The 26,376-nt window shown below is 36.6% G+C and overlaps 2 protein-coding genes across 9 annotated transcripts; one reads left to right on the top strand and one right to left on the bottom strand.

The window, feature by feature from the left end:
• The first annotated feature begins 197 nt into the window (after positions 1–197).
• On the top strand, positions 198–24,109 carry LOC143372649 (homeotic protein female sterile). Of its 8 annotated transcripts, XM_076819079.1 has the most exons (25): positions 198–634; positions 2,253–2,540; positions 2,915–2,963; positions 3,569–3,610; positions 4,581–4,829; positions 4,910–5,104; positions 5,224–5,832; positions 6,218–6,292; positions 6,624–6,719; positions 6,798–6,899; positions 6,987–7,132; positions 7,214–7,364; positions 7,447–7,675; positions 7,760–8,014; positions 8,108–8,266; positions 8,750–8,869; positions 8,981–9,130; positions 14,708–14,796; positions 15,118–15,247; positions 15,557–15,928; positions 16,131–16,685; positions 17,147–17,292; positions 17,753–17,902; positions 18,064–18,372; positions 18,666–24,109. In XM_076819079.1, exons 2-25 carry the CDS (start codon positions 2,530–2,532, stop codon positions 18,729–18,731), a joined length of 4,455 nt encoding a protein of 1,484 aa, XP_076675194.1. In that variant the 5' UTR covers positions 198–634; positions 2,253–2,529; the 3' UTR covers positions 18,732–24,109. The 8 variants fall into 8 exon arrangements, with proteins under 8 accessions (XP_076675194.1, XP_076675189.1, XP_076675187.1 ...); XM_076819074.1 differs by having other exon boundaries at positions 7,447–8,014; positions 17,165–17,292; XM_076819072.1 differs by having other exon boundaries at positions 199–634; positions 7,447–8,014.
• Positions 23,960–26,266, bottom strand: Ass (argininosuccinate synthase). The gene is made up of 8 exons (XM_076819135.1): positions 26,039–26,266; positions 25,897–25,965; positions 25,532–25,777; positions 25,320–25,465; positions 24,974–25,238; positions 24,777–24,915; positions 24,619–24,720; positions 23,960–24,564 (listed from the first exon to the last, which is right to left on the bottom strand). The coding sequence occupies exons 1-8, from the start codon at positions 26,144–26,146 to the stop codon at positions 24,389–24,391; spliced, it is 1,251 nt and encodes a 416-aa protein (XP_076675250.1). The 5' UTR covers positions 26,147–26,266; the 3' UTR covers positions 23,960–24,388.
• Positions 26,267–26,376: the final 110 nt, after the last annotated feature.

The following is a 26,376-nucleotide window of genomic DNA, read 5'->3' on the forward strand; positions in this document are numbered from 1 at the left end:
TAACAGTAGTTACTGAAATTGCGAAAGCAGCTTCGCAAGCGTTGCAGAGTACGAGATATAATTTAAATTGAGGGGAATATCGGTAGGTTGGTTAATCAGTTTCAAAATTGGCGCTGTTGCATTCGGGTTAGTTCGGTAGAGCTCGGTTTGGCGGCGCAACGAGGGGAATGGATAGACAGGTCGTGTTCGAGGAACAACGGAACAGGACCATTCGGTACGTCGCGGAAGAATGCGTAGCCATTGTTGGTGCTGCGATCGTTAGTTTCTAGATCCGAGATCGTCATGGGCACGGAAAGCCATCCGATTGTACGAGACTCCAGGAAAATGTCGGTGGAGCTCGGCACGGGGCACTGATACGATATTAGTGCGAGAGATCGACGTCCGCATTCGTAAGTGTGGAACTAGCTGGTCGGGCCGCGTCCGCGTTCGTCGCGTATGCGAACCGAGCGCTCGCGCTCGTACGAGTGAGAGTGAGTGAGTGAGTGATACGGTGGGGCACACTCGGCGGCGGCCATAACACCGACCAACCAAACTAGCGAGCAGGGAGAAAGCGTAGTGCGAGTCGAGTGTCCAAGACGTAGTGGTAGTGTTTTTTCAATAGGATTCCTGTGGAAAGTGGACTTCCATTGATCAGGTAAGTGATTACGAGTAATCTTTGACACGATGGGTCCGTTGATGATAAGTATAGCGCGTGGTGTGTGCCGTGGTGGTGCGTAAGTGGCGGCTGTAGCGGCGGGCCCTTGGGAGCTTTCTTTCCCGAGCGGCCATACCGCCATGTTGAAACCTACGCCAAATCGAGTAACCGAAAAGGCGGCTCGGGTATTCCGCGCACGCCACAATTGTCTGATGTGAGAAACGATGCGAATTCGGCGCCAGTCAACCGCTCGACTAGATTCTCACACGGCGGCTTGCTCGTGTTTGTTGTGTGCGTCGGCTGGGTGCATCGGCTGGGCGCGGGTCTGCTACCCTTCCCCTCGCCATCCTCTCCTACTTGTTCTCCTCCTCTTTCCACTCCCGCATCTGCCGCGTTTATTTCTCTCCCATCGCCTCTCGTGGATCTCACCTTTCTCCTTTCCTACTTTGACGACTTTTTAACCACCAAGCACCTGTTCGACCCGACCCGACCCGCGAGAACTCTTATCTCTGCCCTTGATACTCGGACCTCGTACGAGTAGAACGTCTTCGCGGCATGGATTCTTCTGGCAATGCTCCTCTTCACCATGGTAGAACCTCTTGTTTCCCATGGTCAAAATCTTACGGCCACTCGGGAGAACGTTTCTTCCTCTGTATTACCAATTTTGTATTTTAATAGCCAGTCAGCTCACTTTCTATACCAGTGTACCAGTTATTTGTGCTACTTCTCTCAAACTTTCCATTTTGGCTTCCACTGCTCTCAAATGGAACAGGGTATGCACGTTGGATCCTTGTACACAATTTCAGGCACCACTATGAGTCAAAAATATTATATTTTTGCATTCTCTTTCTTAAACTTTTAAACTCATGTGCATCTTCTTGTTATTTTCTCACCTCGTTGCAAGAAATTCTTTGTTCCCTTTGTCTTTTAACTTTACATCTCAAATCAATCGCGGAGGAGTAGAATGTTGGAACATTACAAGTTCTTGTGTATGATTGTATACATGTTTTTAACAAAATCTGTAGAAAACAGATTTTCAGTGAGATTTAGGTGCATCATTGAGGTGTACACTTTATAGACTGCACTATCACTCAGAATGAAATAACATTAGTTGTATGATAGTGTATAACATGCTATGAATTTATAGTTCGGTTCCTTTAGTTCTAATTTCTGTGATTAATGCAGATTTGCTTCTTTCTTTGTGTCTGATTCAAACAAGACTATTCACAAGCATTTTGAATATTGATAAACACTCGACGCGATACACGCATTTCCTCCCATATTATTACTGATTCATAAAATGTAGTTTTCATTTATTAAATTGTCATAAATGATTTGCTAGAAGGAAAAGAGATGGAGCAATTTGAACGTGCGTTGATACAATGGCGAGATTATATATCGTGATTCTGTTGTGTATAATGAAGTGGAAATAAATTTCTGGGCGTCGAGCATGTATCTTATAAATTCAGTTTTGCATGATATGTTAAATAATTTAAACAGATATATATATATATATATATATACGTAATTTGAGAATAAATCAATGTTTAACTTGCTCTAAAGCAATAAGACAATTTGGGGTTGTTACAATACGGGGTCCTGTTGTTATGTTATCCAGATGTTGCTAATGTCGCGAGTCTTGGCTGGAGGTACGGAGTCTCACAGCAGTGTACAGGGCTGACATTCAAAGTACTACCGTTCGGTAGGCTTGAGTAGTGTTATGCCTCCACGGCACCAATCTCCCTGGTTGCAGCGCAATCATCTTGGCAAGCAATTAGTGAGCTACCATGCTCGATTCAGAATATATCCTTGCCATCTCAATTGTTGATGAAGCCTCATAGCGTCAAGCATCAACGTAAGGCAGTTACCTGCTGCATAGCATTTATGTACCATATATGTCGGAAAGGTAGGTGAAGCTCATTATCGTGGACTCGATGAGCCTTATATTATAAAATATACCTAGTTATTTCATGAAACATATAAGCGAAGCTTGATTATATCTGTCGGAGTTTCACGTCTCTCGTTTAGCAAAACCTGCAATTTCAAGAGAAGGGAATAAAAATGATTAGCAATCCCGATAAAAAGTATTATAAACTATGGTATTTTATGATTTTACGTCATGGTGTTAAAGTAAAATAGGTTATGTGTAAGCAATGTGATAATCAAAAGTGTTTGCTTGCCCAAAGAAATGCAGTTTAAAACTTCATGTTGAATGGTATTTTAAGTTCTCGCGTATTTATCTGTAAAGTTCTCTTACATGCTTATGTCTTTTTGTTGCAGAAACGAAGCCAAGATGCAGCAGGTGGACACTATCTCGCAGAATAATTCGGTAAGTACAACATTTGCTTTTACGGTACTATAATTTCAAACGCAGCTTGCTTATTAATCCACTAACGCTACTCAACAAAGCTGCGTCGAATTACATATCTCTCCTTTGTACGATCCCCATGTAGTCGGTACACGTTATGTTGAAAAGCATATAGAGACACGTGATTGTTTTATCATTTTACCATAAAAATCTTAATCTCTTGAAAAAAGTTTCTTTCACTATGATTAACATCACATATCGACTGTATTATGTGAAATACTTCCTTATTTACTTCTACGGATATTTTATGTTGTAGAAGTTTGTGTAGCATTTATATATAAATTTGACCTTTGGATATAGAAGCACAATTTATGTTAAAACTCTAACCCAGTATGCTTTTCCAATTAGACACCAAAATTTTCAACTAGAGATCATTCTCTTAACGCTGTAACTTAATTTATGTTTGCTATTTATTTCCAAACCATTGACACTATTAAAAGAGTAACCGGACTTCTCAAAATTACTATTGTGTATGACCTTCTTCCTGGTATTACGTTGAGCACAACTTTTTTTTTTATGTAATTAAACTGAGCGCTGTTTGATTGAATGGTATGTATGAATTACAGTTAGATGTGGAGGAGCGAGAAAGGCTGTGTAATATACCGAAGGTGAGATTCCTTGTTGAGTATTGTTTCAACTAGGATATATATGGTAAAAACTTAAAATGGCAGCTCCAAATTTACATCCACAGCAATCTGTAATTTTGCTTCTATGTTTCTCATGAAATTCGATACAAGCGCGATGAGAGGGATTGCAAACAAAGACGATCAGTTTCATTAAAACAAATTAATGATTTTGATTTTGTGCTATTCTTGAAGCAAGATACCTTTTGCTTGGCATATTTAGCTTTTATTGGAATAAAGTATATAAAATCTAAAGTTTGGAAGTCATTTCATACAACATAAATTCTTATATATTTCTTATAGATTACTTGCGCAGTTAACAGTGTTTTATTATTTTTTAAAGTATTATCGTTTTAATTGCATGACTGTATGAAATGACTTAGAGTTGCCATTATGTTTCAGTTGAGAATATTTTTATTACGTACTTGATTAGAGTTCTATTAAAAGAAATTCTAAATTGCTTGCCTGTGGTTATGGAATTTAAATATTTAGCAGCCTAATTCGCTCGCTGCATGAATGAGTTTATCTAATCCTGTAATGCATGAATCGTATTGTTTTAGTCTTATATATTGTAACGAAAATATCATTTCCGTAATATACTTTACAAGATAGTTATTACCAATCTTCCATTTTTCGGTCTGTCCTGTACATCTTATATTAAAACATTCAAGACTTTCGGTGAAAATGATAATTCCTATTCTTATAAAAGCAGAATTTTAATTTCAAATTGACGACAAAGTACTAAAGCATGAATTCTGTAATGAAATTATGATTTCAATTCCTATACGTTAATTTCATACGAGACGGAGGTAGTGGTCTAAATTTGTGCTTTGCAGAAAATTTGTTTATTTCTATTCATAAACTTACCGTTACATAATAATTGTAGTAATAGAACTAACTATGAAAACAAAATTACACTGATGTGAAATATATAAATGGAAACTGGATAATGCAGACAAGTGCACCTGGTAAGACATCGACTACACCAGCAACTCCTGCAAAGGAACCACCGCCACGTGATGAACCACCCGTGGAACCGGTGAACGGTGTAGTTCAACCACCTGTCGTGCCACCACCTAATCGCCCAGGACGTGTTACCAATCAGCTACAATTTCTCCAAAAAGGTGTGCTCAAGCCAGTATGGAAGCATTCATTTGCATGGCCTTTTCAGCAACCTGTAGATGCCAAGAAACTCAATTTACCAGTACGTAAATAATAAGAAACTAAAGTAAGGAAGTATGAGAAGAATGCGGGTGTCTAATTTAACATTTATAAATTTAATAGGATTATCACAAAATTATAAAACAACCAATGGATCTGGGCACAATAAAAAAAAGATTAGAAAATACGTATTATTGGAGTGGAAAAGAATGTATTCAAGATTTTAATACAATGTTCACCAATTGCTATGTGTACAACAAACCTGGGGAAGATGTGGTGGTTATGGCGCAAGCTCTCGAAAAATTATTTCTTACAAAGGTAGTCATCTTTTAAAATCTTATAATATGACAGCCTGAAAAGAAAGTATCCAGTGTTAGTGGCGCAGATATCGCGTATATTTCGTGCATGTGACTATAAGCATTGAAAAAAACTTGTAGGTTGCACAAATGCCAAAGGAAGAGATGGAACTCGAACCTCCTGTTCCGAAGGGACCTAAAGGCAAAAAGGCTGGCAGAGTTGGAACGCCAGTAGGTGGAGTAGTGGGAGGTACTACAGGGAGTACAGGTCGAGGTCGGCCTTCGTCTGGTGCGGCTGCAGTTACATCCAGCGTACCAAATAGCCTAACGCCTTCAGCTACGTCTGCTGGAACAACGGGCGTTATTCCCATGCCTCCTCTTGGCACCCAAGCACCTGCATCTGTACCTGGGAGCACTAATACGACTACTATTGCTCCTCCACCGAGTATGGGAGTCACTCCTATGGCTACTCATAACTCTCTGCCTCAACAAGTGGTCCCTCCAACTAGCGGCTACCATGCACAACCGGCAATGGACCCGCAAGCAGCTTCTGCTGTGCCCCCTCCTCCACAAGTTCCCACTGCACCCACAGTAATGCCTCCGTCACAACCTGCAAAACTTAAAAAGGGGGTGAAGAGAAAGGCTGATACTACAACTCCTACTGCGAACTCTTTTGAGCCCTTATATAAACTGGATCCTAAGAATGCCAAAATACCCACGAGACGAGAATCTGGCAGGCAAATAAAGAAGGTAAAAATTTATGTTCCTTTTCTAACAAGCTATTCACGCATAAGTCTCTTCTAAAGTGTTAAAGCATTCATGTGTGTGTTTTCGTGCGATCTTCATATTGAACGTGCTACCTGTTCATCATTCAATAATTTGTACCTAAAAAATTTCTGATAGAAAAACATCTGCAATGAAGAATTATCCACGAAAAAGAATGTTTAAACTTCTCTGAGTCATTCTATATGTAACGTCGAAATTCTAACAATTTAAGATATGTATGTATCAATTTTTAATAATGATCTCAATACTGTGAAGCGTCGTGTATATTGAAATATTTTTGTTCCTTGCACGTTGTAATCATATCATCCATTAATACATTAACAAAGAGTTTGTAACGTGGCTGTTTCAGCCAACGAGGCAAGCGGAAGACGGCTTAGTGCCATTCCAGGCCAACATGCCCCTGATTGGGGCAATGGCCCAGCAGGTACATTTATTACTACTCCTTCACGCTCCTTCCTTTCATTTGTGCTGTCTTATCATATCAAGCGAATCAAACTATCTAGTCTGAAAATGACCTAGAAACCTTGCATTAAGATAATGAACAAGTACTTTTCATAAACATTGATGTCGTTCTTGTTCATGCTTTTTTTTTATTATTATTTCTCACTGTAGGTGACAATGTAAAATATATACGTCTTTATAAATTGCTATTTTCTTTTTATTTACTTTTTTTTTTTTAAATACAATTCATGACATTTAGAAACGTAGCTTCAAAACCGTTTTGTGATGGTCACTATTTATATTTTATTTTACAGCCTCAACATACGACTGGAAAGTCGAAGGAGAAACTTTCAGAAGCTTTGAAATCCTGCAATGAAATTTTGAAGGAATTGTTTTCAAAGAAACATTCGGTAAATGTCACAGATTTTATATAAGAACAACACGATTATGAAGAGAATTTTTATAACTTGTGCTCTAATAATGTACAGGGTTATGCATGGCCCTTCTACAAACCAGTCGATGCAGAACTTTTAGGTCTTCATGATTATCATGACATAATCAAGAAACCAATGGATCTTGGTACTGTAAAGGTAATAATAATTTTCAACCTCTTCTAGATCGTAGGCGATTCTCTGAGTAAATGGTAGCCGCGATTAACAAAACCATTATTTTCACAGACGAAAATGGATAACCGTGAATATAAAACTGCGCAAGAGTTTGCTAGCGATGTACGACTTATATTTACTAATTGTTATAAGTATAATCCTCCTGACCACGATGTTGTCGCAATGGCTAGGAAGCTCCAAGATGTATTTGAAATGAGGTTCGTTGTCACGAACATCGAAGATAAAGTTTATCTGCATCTTCTATTTTACTTGACGAAATAATCTTTTTAATGAACCAGGTATGCGAAAATTCCGGATGAACCAATGGGAGGCATGGTAGGCATGAAAGGTAGCAGTAGTAGCGCCAGTAGCTCGGGATCTGAAAGTTCTTCCGAGAGCGATGATTCAGACGAAGAACGTACCCAAAAATTGGTTGCTTTACAGCAAGAGGTACATTACGATTCTTCCGTTACTCGTGAATTTTTATTTCTTTATCGTATGTTTAATATGAGAAAAATAATTTTACCTGTAGCTGAAAGCTATGCAAGAGCAGATGAGGAAATTGGTAGAAGAAAGTGGTAAAAAGAAGAGTAAAAAGAAGAAACCAGATAAGTCATCGAAATCGAGGCCGATGAGCAATAAAAGTAGTATCGTTGCCAGTCATACTGGTGCCATGAAAGAACTGATGAAACCAAGTGGTGGAATCCCAAGTGTCTCGGACAGTGTTGGTGCTAGTATAGCTAGTGTTGCAATGGGAGCAGGTGATTTGAAAATGCCCAGTGGTATGGGTGGTGATCTTCATCATCCAGCTATGGCAGTAGGACCTAATAAAACTCATACGGCAGGAAGTATGAGTCATCATCTGCCGACGGTGGCAAATGCCAAGCCGAGGGGGAAAGGAAGAGGACCTGGAAAAGCTGCAACACCGAATACTGCGAATAAAAGGCCAAAAGCGAATAGTAGATCAGCTGGAACTAAAAAGAAGAGCGCCAGTAGTCAACCTCCTCCAATAACATTTGATTCGGAGGACGAGGATAATGCTAAACCAATGTCTTACGACGAGAAAAGGCAACTTAGCTTGGATATTAATAAATTACCTGGTAAGCAAACAATTACCTTAAAAGACACCACTGTGCTGCAGAAATTAGAAAGCAGCTCTTTGTTAAGAATGCATCTTTTATTTTATATTATAGGAGATAAATTAGGCAGAGTCGTGCACATAATACAATCTCGGGAGCCTTCATTAAGGGATTCAAACCCGGACGAGATTGAGATCGACTTTGAAACGTTAAAACCATCCACATTGAGGGAATTAGAGAGCTATGTCGCTTCATGTCTTAGAAAAAAACCACGTAAGCGCTTTACTTTAGGTTTCTGTCTGTCTTGTCATTGTGATTACATTTCTGTACTTATTCTTAAATTCTTTCGTAATATGTATTTACAAAGGACAATAATTTTCAATAAAAGACTTAAATTTATGCGTTAGAAGTTTTATCTTGAAATTTTTATATTAAAAGTATCTTCAAGTGAATATTGTACTTTACGCGTAAATTAGTATATCTTTTACAATGAAACGAAAGGGGTAGTAAATTACCAAATTCGAATAATTGCTTGGTGATATCTTCTCCAAAAGTATTTTATATCTGTGCAGGTATTCTACTATTATTTCTGATTGATATATTTACGTAAATAGTTGCAGCAAATCATTTAAGAGTATCGTGTTGACTGTTTCAATGTTATATTTTTGTAGAAGAATAAAAATACAATAAAACTTGGGCTTATTTTTAATATATTTCATGTAATATACTATATAGTTAACATTTCCATGTTTACAGATAAGAAAATTAGTGGTAAATCTAAGGATGAACAAATGGCGGAGAAGAAACAGGAGCTAGAAAAAAGGTTACAGGATGTTACAGGGCAGTTAGGCAATGTTAAGAAAACTGCTAAAAAAGGTTGGCATATTGGTTATTTTGTAGTAGACGATGTTTCTGTTCCCTGAAAATGTTCATACGATCCAAGCTGATCGTATCCTGAAATTAACCGACTTCTTGCCTGTTTTACAGAGGACAGTAGTAAATCAGTTGATGTAGTTGGAACTGGAGGCGCCAGTGGACCTTCGCGATTGTCAGCATCAAGCAGTAGTAGCAGTGATAGTGACTCCAGCAGTAGTTCAGTTTCTTCGAGCTCCAGTGATTCAAGCGACAGTGAAGCAGGTTAGATATGAACCTCATGTAACTGTTGCTATTATTAGACCCTTTCTTGGGAACAATGAACTACTTATAAATAAGTAGTTTTCATGAACACACGAACTAATTTTTCCGTGAGATTTAAAATTATGGGGTTATTTGCGACTGTTTAGTTTTCCAGAAGTAGATCTTTCTTTTTCGAAATTTTTCGTCAACTTCATTACAAAAGACTTGTTCTATATAGCACAGAATTCTATTCACGTTTATGTTAGAACATATTACAAAGACAATACATTTATAGACGTTTTGACAAGCAGTCAATACATTCGTTTCTTCTCTTCCATACTTTGTTCTCATAATATAACAAAGTAGTTGATAAATCCTATGTCTATATTCGTAGTAAAATGCATATTTCTTTGGACATTCGTTGAATTCTCAGATAATATTATTTGAAACAAAAAGAAAGCCATTTTACATAAAATATAAAAATCATAGACGTGAATCTCCTAGTTATTTTAAATAAAAGTTATTCACCATTTCATGTGGGTATTTGCTACATGTTAATAAAAAATGAAGTTTATTTTTTGTACATTCTGATTTCGTTTTTAATTTGTAGAAGGAATGTTACCGTTTATGCATGTCCACTTTTGTGTATATTTTTTCAGTTGCTACAAAATTACATCTTTATTGTACCTCTTGTTCGAATATTGATAGCCTTCGGTCTTTTCTAAATATTATACAATTATACCTAGAAAGAATTTGCGTGCAACTTAAAAGATCCATACACATGTTTAGAGTCTAGTGCAGAAATTGTGAAATAAAGATATTTAAGGATAGTAATTCTTCAGTGTCAATTCCTGGATGTGTGGATCGTCGTTGTTCGGAACTACATGTTACAGGAATTGAAATAATATTGGACAAAGTATATTTTTAAAAAGAGATACTGGACAGATATAAAGATAATAAAGTTAGTTTATTATACTAAAATAATGGACAGATAACGTTTTATGCCCCATGACTTGGTGATAACTTGAAATTTAAGAAATAATATGAACTCTGTGCCTAACCAATTTTGTATTGGCAATTAAAACAATCGAAAATACCGGTGCAACTATTACTGGTGCAACGTATGCAGTGGTGAAATTACAAAGTAGATACAAAAAGATTTTTGAAATGGGGATTTGACTGCACAAATGCATCGCAAATATCTTCTTAAGCTGCTAAATCTTGCTTATTAATTGTATTTATTAGGACGGCGTTATTCGTGTAGCTTAAGTGCTGCGTTATATTAATGCAAGTACGAATGTTGTGTCAAGTTTCATTGCGAAAGTTTCTATTAACGGTGAAGGAATAGTTATGGAGAAATTTATTTAAATCTATATATACTTTTTGAAACAAAGGTATCCGTAAAAGTGTTTTTGAACATGACATTTGAAACTTGACACACGCAAGAAATTTCTATTTAATTTACAAGACAATATGCAATGGTAAGAATAAAGGTGAGCTAGTGGAGTGCAGACTGTGTTTAGAGGATACCATATGCCATGCCAGCTTGTTTCACAAATTATATTATTGATTAAAAATGATTACTTATATTTTCTCTTGCCCTGTCGGTGTTGACAATACATTCTGTTGCTCGAAAGTCAAATATAGTTTGCTATTCAAGGGTACTGAATTTTTCACTGCAGTCTCGATATTTTATTAAATGCGCACGGAAACATATTTCGAAAGTGGCGAGGCAGTTGGAAAAGAAAATGGTAAGGCTACTTAGTTAGTACCTAAGGAGGTTTGCGTGGATGTGTATATGGAATACACAGCATAGCAATGACTGTAGTGTGAAATGTTAGTACCTTGGATTATACATATTGTAGCTTCTCCTGACAATTATATTACCCTACGTAACCCAAGCAACATCATGCAATATATTAACTCTTGCAAACTTAATATTTATTTACATTAATCGATAAGCAGAGCATTACTTGTATCACTGTGTTTTTAAATCATTAAGTTTGTTTCCTCGCATTGATTCATTCATGTCGTATCATTTATCAAAGTATAGTACAGTGATATTATTATAACAAGCGTCATTATTACATTAAGTGTGAAGACACACTTATTACCAGAGTGACGTGAGAACTGTGTTTAGGTTTCTGAACACTATAATTTGTTTCCACAGACCTAGACTATGTGGACTTAATGGTCAATACTTGAGAGGAACAAATTAGGCAGTGATATTATGATACACACGGGAAACAAATGCAGACAATGTGTATTGGTGGCTGGATTTGCAAATCAGCATTCTAAGGTTACTATAATCCACAGCTTTCGCGTCAAAATAGTCTAATTAGATGCACTCTCCGCAAAAGAATTTCAGAGTTCACATATTTCTTAAACAGCTCTAACCTGATATTACCTCATATTACTTACTGACTCCATATCTTAATTAAGTTTACTTTAATAAAGCCAAAGAAGTGGTGCTTCCTTTGAAAAGTCAATTACTAAGATTTATCGCCTCATAAATATGCTTTGGTATAATAGTACACTATATTATTTAGATAAAATGGTGAAATTAAACTGAAGTATTCCTTCCTCTAAGTACATATGTGGATTCAAGTGAAAACAGTTACAAAGCAGACATAAATTGAGCGGAGAATGTGATATGCGATACAATCAACAATTTCCATTTATTTTTTATAAGATCAATGACTTTGAGCATACAAGGTTTATGTTAACATATCAGAGAAAGAGAAAGGCAAGGGGAGTGTACAAACTACAAATGACACAGGCAGAAAAGGTAGACGTAAAACGTTGTTTGTAACGAATAAAGGAGAGAGGAAAGAGAAAAGAGAAATGGGAATGGTAGAAGAAAGAGGAACGAGAGAGCAGGTTCAGGAAACGGTCTACTATACGAACAAGGCACCCTAGCCTCCAAACACATTGTTTGCACTCCGCTAAGCTTTGCTAATCGTCGTTTCATTATTCTATTTACCACTAGTTCTTCATTGGTATCCATTGTCAGTTTTCTCATTTCTGAAATTACTCGGATAGAAGTCTACCGAATTTTCATTCTGCTGAATCAATATCATTAAGTCAGTGATAATTATTAATTATGCAGATTGGTGTGGTTTTACATACCTTGCTATAGAAAGTAATAATTACACTTATTAAAAACGAATTTGATTTTTTCTCAGCAATATGATTTGGAAATATGCATAATACGTACTATTGATTTAAAGTATTCATGTTGTAAAAAAATGTCTCAAATAACATTAATTTTAACCCGTCCTATTAAAACATTTTTAGAAAACCTTTTATACAAGTTCGAACGAGGTTAATTTTAGTGATATTTTGTTTTTATATTTCTATGTGTAAATGTCTGCTCCATGATAGCGTTTTTTGTTGAAATATCATGTAAATTTAGTTCTTATATATAGCAAAGTATATACATAAGAAGTTATGGACGTAACTGATATAAGATTCTAAGGTGCTTTTAAAAGCACTATATGCTTCAAGATGTTGCATAAAATGAACATTAAAAAAGTGATCAAATTTGCACTCAGTACAATTTAATGGTATCATTAATCGTACAGTCAGCAGCGTACTTACTGTTCCAGCAAAACAAGTAGAGAGATTAATGATTAATTGTTATTAAGTTTATCGGAAACATCTACAACAAAATTCTTCAGAAAAAAGTGTTCATTCATTTCTAAGGAAATTATAAATATTAAATTAAACTAGATACAAGACACAATGTCGATCGGAGTGATTCTATCATTTTATGTTTCTTGAAATATTAAAAGTAAATAGAGAGAGAAAAGAAAATTCCAATTAATTAATTAGTTAGACTATGAGATCAAATTAATGGCGTGTGCTGAATTAGATAGAAACTATGCATCTATTAAAATACAATCACCATTAGCTTGTAACATGAGATATAGGGCATTTTATAATAATATTAATATTGCCTTCCAAAATTTTTTGTAGCATTTATTCCATATACAAGCACGCGTCTGAATTTTTTCGCATCTTTGCCCAGACTGGAACGTCATTCTTCCTTCTAGATCGTTATACGCAAAAGCAGATTCAACGGACTTCGCTATTTTATTAATGCTCTGAGACGCCCTTTTATTTAAAGCCACTAATTATCTCTTCTCTCGAGAGTCACACAATGCGTTCCATCTGTTTTCTGCGTATCGCGAATTGGATAGCAACAGTAACACAAGCATACGCGTTTTGTACATAGTGAAAACTAATATATCATAAAATATTAATAATAGCTGTAAGTTAAAGAGGAGGCGACACACGGGAGACTTTTTTAAATGCATACGCGAAGCTAGATGAATGAGAAATAAGCAGAAAATTAATTCTTTGAGGTCGTTCAGAGTCGGGGTTGGCTCATTTGGTGGTCCAGTTAACTATATTATATAAATTAAGATACGCTGGAACTCCTACTCGATGTTTTTTAGCTTTTCGTTGTTTCTTTTTCCAATTGCTTTCTCTTATATATTATGTATTGTACATTTCGTGGATTTTATATTCTGTTAATGACCATTCCATTGATAAATATGATTCTGTCGCGGGCATATAAATTAAATATTAGTATTAGCGTTGCTTCCTGTAACTGATACAATTAATACTATGGACACCGAGCAGGAGTATCTTGCCACCGATCTCAATGTTGTGCTAACTACGACTTGAATTTACGTTCGAAACTGTCTGTATGAGTGTGACACTCTTGTATCATTCATATTTAAGTTGAGTCCACAATTGTACTATTTACGTAACTTTTATTTGCATTAATTCTATTATTATATTACATTAATTATATTATATTACATTACATTGTACGAATACTAAAAAAAAACAACAACAACAACAAGGCAGTTTGATGGTTTTTGTAGTCAACATTTTGTAATCATCATTTTTGTCACTGTCACGATTATTATTGTAATAATCATTATTATGATTATGGTCATTATTATCATCATTATTATTATTATCATTATTAGTACCCTTACGAGAAGAAAATAGAGCGTGCTCTCGCGTGCATATATAGTTATTATATATGTATGCGCGGCAGTTTCGCAGCACGTGAGCGTGTATGTATGTGCGCGCGCGTGGTATGTATGTATGTATGTATTTATGATGTGTATACATATATATATTATATAATGTGTATATAATATATATATATGCACACGCAATTATTCATAAATGAATTGAATACAACTAACTTTATGTAGAATGAGAAAGGAATGAATTGTTCTGCGCATTAAAGTTTTTTAATATAAAGATCATTAAGATGAAAGTCCACAAAAAATCATACAATGGAGATATTTAAATTAACATTGTTGTACACAGTGATACAATTATAATATAAGCATATGAATAAAATCTATTAGAAAATATATGCTCGAAGTTTTTTAATTTTGTTTCTAATACACTCAATATTTATTTTGTATGTTTTACTTGGCGAAAGCAACACTCATGGCTGGTATCCTCTGCACACTGCATTTCACTATATCTTCAGCGATCTGTCTCTTGTAATGAGAAATTGTTAATTGCACATATTCACGGTTAGATGCACGTTACATTGAATTACAGGGAACTCTTCCAATCGGCCATCAAGAAAGAAAACGAAGAAGAACACACCAAGTACAGGACCACCACCGACAACAACCACTGTTACACCGGTAAGATAATATTTCTGTGGGGAACACCTAAATTGATAGCAGTGACTGTATAAGTAACAACAATACACGCTCTTCTATTGTATAATTCTTCATTGTAATTGAAATACTTTGTTTTCTCGTAATTCATATTCTTAACGTTATGATAATTAAGAATTAACACTGTGTAAAATATTGATTCCATGTACATTTCAAGGCATATTGTCTTAGTATTGTAAGAATAATATCTCACCGTAAGTTGTTAGTTGATATTATAAAATATAATGCAAACCTCGTGGTGTAAATAGTAAAACTTTCTTCTCTCCACAATATATTAAATGATAGTACACTCTTCAGGCGCCTACATTGAATCACACTGGAGGTCTTCTAATGAACAGTCAACCCCCAACAAATTCTACGGGACCAATAACAAAGCCAGCTGTTACTCAACCTAGCAATATTTCTTCAGAACAAGGTGCGTGAAGCGCATAATTCGTTCTCAAATTTATAACTTAATTTAAATGGCTGTTATTTCATATGAGAATATGAGATATACCACACACAGGCGAATAAGAATAATATTGAGAAAGCTTGGCTATCCAAATCCATTTATAGCATTATTCAACACGATACCACAGTGTCATTTAATTTTATACAATTGCGACGTATGAGAATATATAAAGGTTGAAAGCACGTCGTATATGATTTCAATAGAAATATCCCATTAACTTCGTAGCTCGTATTTGCAATTTTTAATAACATTTATTTTCTCAATTTCTTTTAGGTGGCAATAGTCAACAATCTGTAGCGGTAGCGGCTGTTATAGTTGGCCAAGGGATGTCTGTAGCAAGTCATGCATCTATGCCAGCGCAACCGTCGCGACCCACGGCCATGGCTACGGCTGCACCTGTAAAGAAGCCAACTCCACCACCACCAACTACATCTAATCCACCAACACCGTCAGTATCGGTACCAACTCCACCACCAAGTGTTACACCTACAAATACGAATTTTATGGTAGCTTCACCGGTTGTGCCTCAGCCACCACAGCCACCCACATCTGTTAGTTCCTTTTCAAATGCAAATACGCCTGTACCCACAGACGGGACAACTTTAACTCAACAGTCGGACCTTCTGCAACCATATAATACTCTAGGTACACGTCTCATTGTATTATATACTTAAGGGTCTATTATAACTACAACCAGTTGCCTTCATATACAACGAATTGTACAGAAACAGTCTTCCAAATTCTATTTCGTCATGAGAGTTTCGTATGTAACGCGCCAGAGGAAATTATAAGTGTCGCGAGGGAAATTTCTATGAATGTATTCCAACGAAAGCTTTCTCTTATACAGCTCCCGTGCCTACACAGACGTCGTTGGAACAAACGCTGTCGATAAAAAAGGAGCCGCACATAGCAATGATTCAGGCGCCGCATACGAACGCCAATAATACCAATTTGAATATACTATCGGACGTGAAAGCTCCAGTGAACATGATGCCGACGAGTATGGCGTCCAATTTGAATTTGGGAAATATATCCATGGCCAATCTGAATATGAATTTATCGCAAGGATTAGCGACGCATATGTCAATGCACAATCAATTGGAAAATATGATAAATACTACTTCGCCATTGACCAGTATACAAAATTCGCATAGCGTTACGATGTCGCAACAGCATTCCAACGGATTCTCTAACATGAAGCGGGAGAATTCTCCCCCAAACTTGTTGAATAATAACGGTATACCTGGGCTTAACATGGGGATGAATATGGGAGGAATAGGTTCCATCTTTGATCCCTTGTCTATCGTTTCCATGCCAATGCAAACGTCTCAAATGCCAATAAAGAAAGAAGAGAAATCGCTACCTATCTCTCAAGCACAAATGGCTCAGAAGCCCATGGATGGTATGTTTGACGTTCACTTCAATTTAAAGCATGCATTCTAAGGAACATCGTGTAACCATATGCAGTCGGTCAATTTGAATTTTCAATTTTAGATATATGTTGTATCTAATACCGCTTAGTTGCCGCTGTGTTTATTTATTTCCAATTATCAGTATTTCATTACATTTGAATTATTCTTCGTGCTTTTACTTTTATTACATTCCTATTGAAACAATACACTGTTATAAGAGATTCTGTAAGAAATATTTTCTATTTTTTTTATAACACATGTAAGTTTTCGAATTCTAATTTTCTACTATTGCACAGCATAACCGCGAGTAACACTAATATAATGAAACATGCGCATCTGCTTTATTAGAAATTATTTTTATTTACGCCTTATTCGTTCACCGTCTGCTGTTTATATTCTAGATCGCTATATTAACTGCTTACTAATCGAATGTATAATGCCGTTGCTCTAGCCGGAGCTCTTTTTGCAGAAGTGAATACACTAGGGATGCCACCAATGGGGAACCATTCGAGTTCACAGCTCATGCCTGAGAAAAAGATGACGCCGCCTGACTCCAAGAATCCTGCGGCGAACTTTGCATCAGCCTTCAAGAACAAGGTAGGAGAATAACTGTTTTGAGTATGGATGGGTTTCTCGAAGCGTTGGAACCCCAGAAAATTTCGAATTTTGAGAATTCGAAACTTTGCACCTTTTTCGTGATTTGAAACTTTCGATGCCCATATAAGGAAAAGTATAAAATCAATGAATAAAAAATCGTTCGCAGCGTCCCTTGAGAATTTGTATATTGTTATATTTTTGTTTGTATTTGGTTTAATATTTGTATGGTTTATGGAAAAATTTGTTCAGCTCAGTTCTTAAAGCAAGATATTCCACTTACAAAACAGAATTAACACTTCAAGTTTGGAGAAATTCGAAGCCTTACAAAGTTTCGGATTCGAGTTTCGAGAATTTAAATATTAGATTTGCACCCAGCTCTAGTTTTGAGTGCAACATATTGAGAGATGTATTGTTCCGAAGGTTGTTTCATCGGTTTATTTTGTTCCTTAAATTTGCACAGACTGTGGAACAAAATGTGAAAAATGCCTCATCATGGTCGTCTCTGGCTCAAGCATCGAGTCCCCAATCTGCAGCGGGAAGTAGCATGAAGAGTGCTGCTCGCGATTCGTTCCAAGCATTCAAAAAACAGGCTAAGGAAAAACAAGATAGGGTTAGTACATAACAGTATTCCTTCTGGGAAGAATATCGTGACTTCATTTGTGAATGATACTTGGAATTTTCGGTACGGTGCACGGATAGCGGTTTTATTCTTTTATACTCCATTCAGATGTGGATTGAATGATCACAAGCATCAAATTTCTATTTCTACAGCAAAGAGCTTTATTGGAACAGCAGGAAATGCGTAGGCAACAGAAAGAGCAAGCGGAAAGGGAGCGTCTGCGGCAAGAGAACGAGAGAAGAAGAGAACGAGAGGAAGAAGACGCGTTAGACAAAGTTAGGAAAACTGTTGGCGATCAACAAGGGAATGTCATGACTACCACTACATCGAGGGCGGAAGAGGTGAAGGCCATTGTCGATACCGATAGTAGTAGTCCGAGTCATTCATCCGGTCAAGACAAAGCTGTGGCTGAGAGGGAACGTCAAAGGCTACGGGAGCAAGAGCGACGGCGCCGCGAAGCGGTAAGTCAAATATCATCTATTTCGCTGCAAGTTTCTTGTTCTCCTCTGCGACGTGTTCCGTGGATCAAAGCCACATTACAAGTATATCAGAATTGGGATCGAAAACCATCAGTTTCGTGTATAGGCGTAATATCGGAGATAAAATGTTACAATATTAAATGCAAATTATTATAAAGCTTTGTGAAAGTACTTAATCGCGGGTAGAAAGCGACAGATACCGAATAGGTTTTTTTCAGTCGTCGATAGTTCCTCGTGGGCGAATTCGCCAAGAATGGGTATATTTATTATTTCAGATGGCTGGGCAAATTGACATGAACATGCAAAGTGATTTGATGGCTGCGTTTGAGGAATCGTTATAATGTTATTCGCTGCTCATTATAAATCCACTGAAACCGGGCAGGACTTGGATGAAATATTTGGCGCTGGACGGTACCGCAGAAACGTATTAATATATACGTCAGTCAATAAGAAAAAAAACACTGATAAATAATAATGATAATAAAGTAACGGTAAACCGAATAAGAAGTCGGTATAATAGTAGAAAAATGGTGGTGCGGGTTGGGACATTCCAACGGAGAATCCTAATTTCATTGCTCGAGAGTTCGGGCCACAAAGAGACAGTTTATCAAATGACGCAGAACTAATTGTGTGTAATCGACGGACACCTAAGTGTGACCATGTAATTAGATAAATACTTACACGACACTTTGAAAATGCTACACTGACTATTGTGTTACATTTTTCCGGTTTTCATAAGTTTGTACTTTATGTAAATTTGGAAACAAAACAAAAAATATTACACAGAAGATAAGTGAAAGAAAGAGAGCGAGAGTGAGCGCGAGGCAGAGAGAGAAAAAGAGAGAATGTCGCGTGTGATTAGTGAATGTGTGAATAATGAAAGTGAGCGTGGGGGAGAGTAAAAGTTGTGTACATTTAGTTAAGTTTTATATTTTTCCACATTCAGTCATTAATCGTTGGTAGGATTACATAGACAGTGTTTCTGCCAATAATACATATAATTATTAGGTATTACTAATAATTTCATTTGCAGATTTCTTTCTCGATTATGAATATACACTATTTGTAATCACGAGATAGGTAGGCTTGTTAAGTCAATAATATAGAGAGATATACCTAATGCGAACATACACATTGGTGAATTTAATCGTATCGATCATCACGATGGCTCGCACGACTCTCTATTAACTACGTCGATCTCGATTGGGTTAGAAGTCAGGCGGGGCCAATCGATTGATTTCGAAAATATTTGTAAACTCACCTTAGAACAAAGTCGTCAATTATTACGAGTAACGGTAAGGTGATTGTAGAATGATGTAGTTTCGATCCTACCAACCATTAGATCAGATCAGACGTACGTACCTAATCCTTGGTATGCTTTTATGATCGTGGAAAAAGGGAGAGCGTGACACGATATCGGCCCCGCAAATGGAGCATTATTTAGGAAAGGATTATGTATTTATTTGTTCGATAAAACGAATTATCAGAAAAAAAATTCATTAAGGAGATGCTAGAACTATAAAGAAAATTATTAAAACTTTGCTTCGAGATTGCACGTGTACAGGCGTAAAACCAGCGATTTGAAATTTTCCAAAAAAAAAAAGAAGAAATCTAGTCGCTCATCTATCAATGTACGCGAATATTATGTGCATCTTGAATGTATAAAAAAAATTCAATCGGCAAAAAAAGTACAAAAAATGATATTTCAATGATTATTGATTGCAGTTTGGGCTTCTTACGTACTACTATAACTCTATTACTATTACGATGGGATTCATTTATAAAACGAAGTATTTGAATTTGTAGAAGTTATAAGAATAGTGGCTATAGTGGTACACACACATTACTGATAACAAGAGTTGTTACGTGAGGTATATTATTATTAATATTATCATTATTAAATTATTTCATTAATGCAATTTTATTTTTTTTTAAGAGCCTCTTCGAACCTGCAAATGTCTTTCTTTATCGTAGCGTGACGAACGATAGCTTTGTTTGGGATTAAAGAAACGCTACGCTGGTACGAATAGCTTGTGGCATTGAGACAGGCTTGCTCGTATTTTTGCCTCGTTAAAAAAAGAATATACGAATCACAAATATATATGTTCCTTTCTACGTGATACTAGATCAAATGCTTTGCAGCAGCGAGCAATGCAGTGGTGGTGTTGAATAATATTTGCAGAACGTACACGCAGTCTGGGTACATCCTTGCGCAAATGATGATCGCCAGATCGTCGGGACGAATTTATCTTGTTGTAGAGGACCGATTACTTTTATCTCACTGGAAAGGCACGGATCGCACGCGATATTGATGATAGCTCGTCAATGTGTAGCGTTCAATTTTATTTATTCTACGTTTCTTTTACAGCGATCTATCATGGGTGGTATCGTAATACCTCGCTTTTAAAAAGCCTCACAAATTTTCGCCTTCTTTCTGCCGGTATTTGATGTAGGATTGGAGGACGAGTTCACGATAGACACGACCAATAGACAAAAATGGAGAAGGAGAAATTCGTTAGAATCGCGAAGTATATTTGATACGCGTCGAAACGCCGAGCCCCTCGCCAAAAGATCATCGTGCGTAACGACATTGTAGTATGTACAGAGGATTTATGTCGCATCGTGTTTGTTTAAATATTGTCATTCAGGTTCCTCGAGCGCTTCCTCCGAGCATGCACGGAGTCGACACGCGTGTCGAAAAACGTGTCGGGATAACGAGAACAGACAAAGCGTTGGAGGCATGTATCGATACCGAAGATCACGGAGTTAGTATCCACGTTGTTTAGCATAATATGACTGTGTGTATGCGTGTGCATGGTTATAGCTATGTATAAATTGCGATCGACAAAAGGTACGAGACAAATACAAATTTCTATGTGCAAGTGTATGGATTCTGCGGCGAACCGCCGGCCAGAACGTATTCGTTGGAAAACTGACGTTGTGAATAATTGTTCAAGGTAGTCCTCGCGTATCGGTAGAATTGATTGCGAGTCCTTAATTTGCGGCTAATTTAAATACTCCGCGAGAGTACAGGATCGCAAAAAAAAGGGGTCTAAAACGATAGGGCTGGCGTGAAATGCAGGGGGGGGCTGGAGAGTCCACGTGGATTCGCGCTGTTATTCGCTATTCCGTTTTCGTCGTTAAGTACATAGGAGATGATCGAAGGAAACCTCGTCGTTAATGGCGACAAAAGCAACAAGTCCCCATCCGTTGGGATGCTCTTTGTTCTCGCGTGTTGTGTGCGCTTTCATATCAGTACGATCTCGCACTCGGTGATCGTCGATACTAATTCTAGCAATACACTAGACTATCCTACGTCCTTTTATTTAAAGTACCGGGACCGTTCCCGGGAATTCGTTAATCAAAATTCAAGATTTACAATGAATCTTGGCTCTCGACCTTTAGCAATCTATTCGCTGCGATATCAATGTTCGCGCGCCTTAGCATATAAAATGGTTTTAGTCATCCGTATGTTGATTGTTGTATGCGCTTGATGTGGTGGGGCGATCTCTTGCAGGAGGGTGTCTGGGGTGAATGTAAAGGGGAACGATCTTTTTGTACGAAGATGTGTTTCCGTAACGAATATGATCGTCTCGTAGGAATAAGTTCAATGAAATTTAACTTTGGGCGCGATGAAGAAATGTATTGTTTTGGTTTGGTAACATCGATCTCCGGCAGTGGAGCAAGATTATCGAGAACGTGTATTATTGGCATATATACTTGGAAATCCAATGTATCTGCTATATTTGAGTACAATAGGTACTTTGTAATATGATTTTAACGACAGCTACGGCCGCGAAGGCGTTGATGCAGACATTTAAGTGGTTGCGTTAAAGAGGATAACCGATTTTCTCTGTCACGAATTATCGCGTAACGTGATGGACGATCCTTCGCAATAGAGAAGATCACTGTCGGTGATATTTAAATATATTTTCGTGCGAGATTGTCCCACGTTTATCTTCCAGCGAATATTTTAACGATATTCATCGTGAGTTATTTTTCTACTGGTTTTACTTTTCGTGTCCTGGGTGGTGTTGCTTGTACAACAGTGTCTCGCTCAATTTGTGACAGAAATGAAGGATCCCCTACTAAATAAGGAAACGATTTAATGTTTCTAATTACTTTTTATTTCGTTTTATCCATATTGTATCGTTAGACTGACCAATCGCAAGTGTCTTCGAATGTTTCAAAGAATTCCTCTGATCAATGAAGTGCACCGCATTAAATTAACGAGCTCAATAGTGACACGAATTCTAAAACAAGAAAAAAATATTGAAAAGAGAGAGAAAAACGAAAAGTGCGTTCGAGGTAGAGAAAGAGAGCGGGAGAGAAAGGGGAATTTGCGATAGAAATGGGAATGAAAGTGAGAATGAAAGAGAGAAAGGTGATGAATGCATGCGCTTAGGTATTATGATTGTATAATACGTGGTTTGTAATTGTACATAAGAGGAGAAATCATTGGCAGCAATTTAAACAGAATACAGATATCTATGTATAAAAAGTAATAAGTACTACTACACACCTCTATATATGTGATAAGGTTTGTAATATTTAAGGGAGGCCGATAGATTGTATAACCTACTAGATCTCAGAGTAAGTTATTAGGTAAAGACGTAATAATTCGTAAGTAACACCAAAATCACTCCGCTGTATCAAAAAATAATTTTTTATATAAGTTCCCACGGGCGCACATCATCTCCAATGGCACATGAGTTTTAGTAGACTTATTACGACTAACGATAGCAAGGCGTTAAGCTGGTTGTACATAAATAATAATGAAATGAAGAATAAATGGCTAAAAATAAAGAAATGCTTGATGTTGTTAAGTAAGAGAGAACGTTTACTGGGCCAAGCTCGCACGCTTACCCTTGATTTCCACTACACCATCACTGTTTAAACGAAACCTTACACTTTTCCTCTGTTTGTGTAATCCACGTCTTAGAAAAATCAAATAAACAAAAAAAAAAAAATATCGAACCTTTGACACAACTTTTCTACGTAAATACATCTCGTATACGTAAAGTACGTTCTAAGCTTTTGCGCAATACATTTTCGAAACAAGTTATTGCGGTATTGATCTGGATTTAAATCATTAAGGACATACGTTGTAAGGAACTCCTGATGAAATCTTCAATTTTTCATTAAATAATCGCAGGCTTAAAAGATACACGAATCCATGTTTTATTTAATTCTCGATTTACTTAACAATATCAAATGGAATTACGTTGTCTATACTATTATTAGTCCCTAAAAGTAAAAAAAAAAAAAGAAAACGTTTATTACATATTCGAATCAACGTTGCGAGGTAAATGTGAATACAAGAGTTACTGCGGGATATTAATCATACGTACATACAAAATTATGTTTCTTAGTTTGTAATTTTGCATGCTATATATAAAGATATAAATACATATATAAATATATAAATAAAGAGAGAGGGCGTGTGTACGTGTGTGTGTGAGAGAGAGAGAATGATGAACGGAAGAGTGAGAAACTGGAATACGAGTTGTGTTATATAGTCATCGATAGAAAAGATACTAACTAAAACATTATTGTCTCATGTTTGACGTTTTCTCTTATGTTGCGGATCTATTAGAAAAGATAAGAAACATCATTGTGTATACTATTAATACAGATAATGCATATTATACGTTATTATAATCTCTGTGAGTATGCTAATTATTCTAAGGTTTAATTATTAATAACTAATTGAAAGTAACCATGCTGGTAGTTTTTCATTATATGAACCTCATCCTGTCTCGAAGAAGTCGACGTGCAGAATTCGCGATATTAATTTTGTTAAGATGAAATATAAAAATACATTTAACGTATGAAATATCAGTAAATCTAATTTTGTTCTAGTATATTACGTGTAATCTGAATTTCTTTATTTAGCTAATAATCAATCTTCCATACAAATCACTCGTTGCTTTGAGCTTCAATGGATATATCGTATTTATAAAATGTTATATAACTTTATCTTAGTTTAATATATATTTTACGGTGTTAACCAAATATCGCACTGTTTCTTGAAATGATAAAATTCTTTCAACCTGTGAGCCTGTGCACGTATGAAGCCACCTGCATCTTCAGGGTCGAAACCCCCTTGGATGTCCATCGACACTAGAGTCTCATTGTATAACGAAGGTTTGCCGTGTCGGCCAAGCACAAACACTGCAAATGCCCAGCGATTAATTTTTATTCGAGATTTATTTTATTAATACTCACCATTTCCTTTATACAACTGCAATTGAACCGTGCCAGTCACATATCTTTGCGAGTACAATATACTGTTCCGAACAAAATCACATTCGGGTGAGAACCATAAGCCTGAAAAAGATTTGGTTCAGATACATCTGCTAGCACCGCGAAACTATTTTAATTACCATTGTAAACGTAATCCGACATCTTATCGGTTAAATAAGACTTTATTCTTAAAACCTCACGGTCTAACATGAATATTTCTAAATCCTGATGAGCCTTATAAAGGATCGTGGCGCCGGGTGACTCGTAAATTCCTCTTGACTAAAATGTTAAAGTAAGTTTGTATGTTATGCTCCTAAGTAAACTTTATTTTATGTACCTTCAGGCCAATGAAACGATTTTCCACGATATCTATACGCCCTATGCCGTGTAGACCGCCGATTTTATTTAGATACTGGATTATTTCCAAGGGAATAGTAAACACATCTTTACTTTTCAAATCTTTTACGGATGATGGATATCCCTGTTTAAAATTCAGTTCAATCTCCATGGGTTCCAGAGGAGAAGTCAATGGATCGTTTGTCATTCTATATAATCCTTTTGGAGCCGAAGTGGCAGGGTTTTCCAGGAGCCCCGACTCATAACTAGACATGAATTATTTTCCATTGAAATTTCACTCGCTCCTTAGCAAGTAATATAATTAATCACAATAGTTTCAATTATACCTAGCATGTAGCAGATTCGCGTCAGTACTCCACGGTTCTTTGAGTGTCGCCGAAACGGGAATTCCATTTTCTTCAGCGTATTTCAACAAATTCGGTCTTCCTGGAAAACTCGTGTAAAATTCTTTGTTCCTCCAAGGTGCAAGTATCTATATAACGACGACAATTGTATATACAACGCAACGTTAAAGGAGTGTAATTGTAAAATGGAATACCTCTATTTCAGGGCAAAGGCTGTAGCAACCCAACTCGAAGCGGAGTTGATCGTTGCCTTTTCCGGTTGCACCATGAGCGATTACAGACGCACCTTCAGCTCTTGCGATTCTTATCAGACCTTCGCTAATGCATGGTCGAGCAATTGAAGTGCCCAGAAGATATCTACCTTCGTAGATTAATCCACACGCAATGGCTGGCCACGCGAACGAAGATACAAAGACATTTCTTAGATCTTCTACTATCACCTTGTAGAATATGAAATTAATCATGAATGAATGGGAAATTCGTTGAGAAGTAGATTTTATCACCGAGAAGATTAATTGGACGATATTAATGTGTTTAAAGTATTTATTACTATCATTACCTTTACAGCGCCAATTTTTAATGCTTTCCGTCTGATAGCACCGAAGTCTTCCTCCTGCCCAACGTTTGCCTAAATCGTAATGGTCAATTATTATCCGTTTTTCAAGGAACAATTTTGTTAATCAATGTGTAAGTAGTCTTACCACATAAGCGATGACTTGATATCCCTTTTCTTTCAACCACAATAGTATGCACGATGTGTCTAATCCTCCACTATAAGCTAAAACGATTTTCCTTTCATTTCTTGACATCTTGTAGAGTTTCAGTGCAACGGAGATTTAAAAATAATATAACGCCCAATATTCGAAAGTGACAGGCGGCTTTCATTATTTCGGCAAATTTATCTGTTGACCCGTGACATACGATAAACCCTCCGCAGTTGTGCTGCAATAATAACGTGCAACGACTTGAATTTTGCTCGGATTTCAACTGACATTTCGCTTGTTAAGTGATTAAAATTTATTTCACGTGGTATGGTGTA

This window comes from Andrena cerasifolii, chromosome 8 (genome assembly GCF_050908995.1).
Source record: "Andrena cerasifolii isolate SP2316 chromosome 8, iyAndCera1_principal, whole genome shotgun sequence".
Lineage (NCBI taxonomy): Eukaryota > Metazoa > Arthropoda > Insecta > Hymenoptera > Andrenidae > Andrena > Andrena cerasifolii.

Bases quoted from the DNA above. Each gene is read 5' to 3' on its own strand.
- LOC143372649 (XM_076819072.1), top strand. The intron at 3,611-4,580 runs GTGAGATTCCTT...TGGATAATGCAG, and splicing joins GGCTGTGTAATATACCGAAG to ACAAGTGCACCTGGTAAGAC. The intron at 5,833-6,217 runs GTAAAAATTTAT...TGGCTGTTTCAG, and splicing joins CTGGCAGGCAAATAAAGAAG to CCAACGAGGCAAGCGGAAGA.
- Ass (XM_076819135.1), bottom strand. From the start codon at position 26,146: ATGTCAAGAAATGAAAGGAAAATCGTTTTAGCTTATAGTGGAGGATTA. The intron at 25,778-25,896 runs GTAATGATAGTA...ATATTCTACAAG, and splicing joins TAAAAATTGGCGCTGTAAAG to GTGATAGTAGAAGATCTAAG. The intron at 24,565-24,618 runs GTGAGTATTAAT...GGGCATTTGCAG, and splicing joins GCAGTTGTATAAAGGAAATG to TGTTTGTGCTTGGCCGACAC.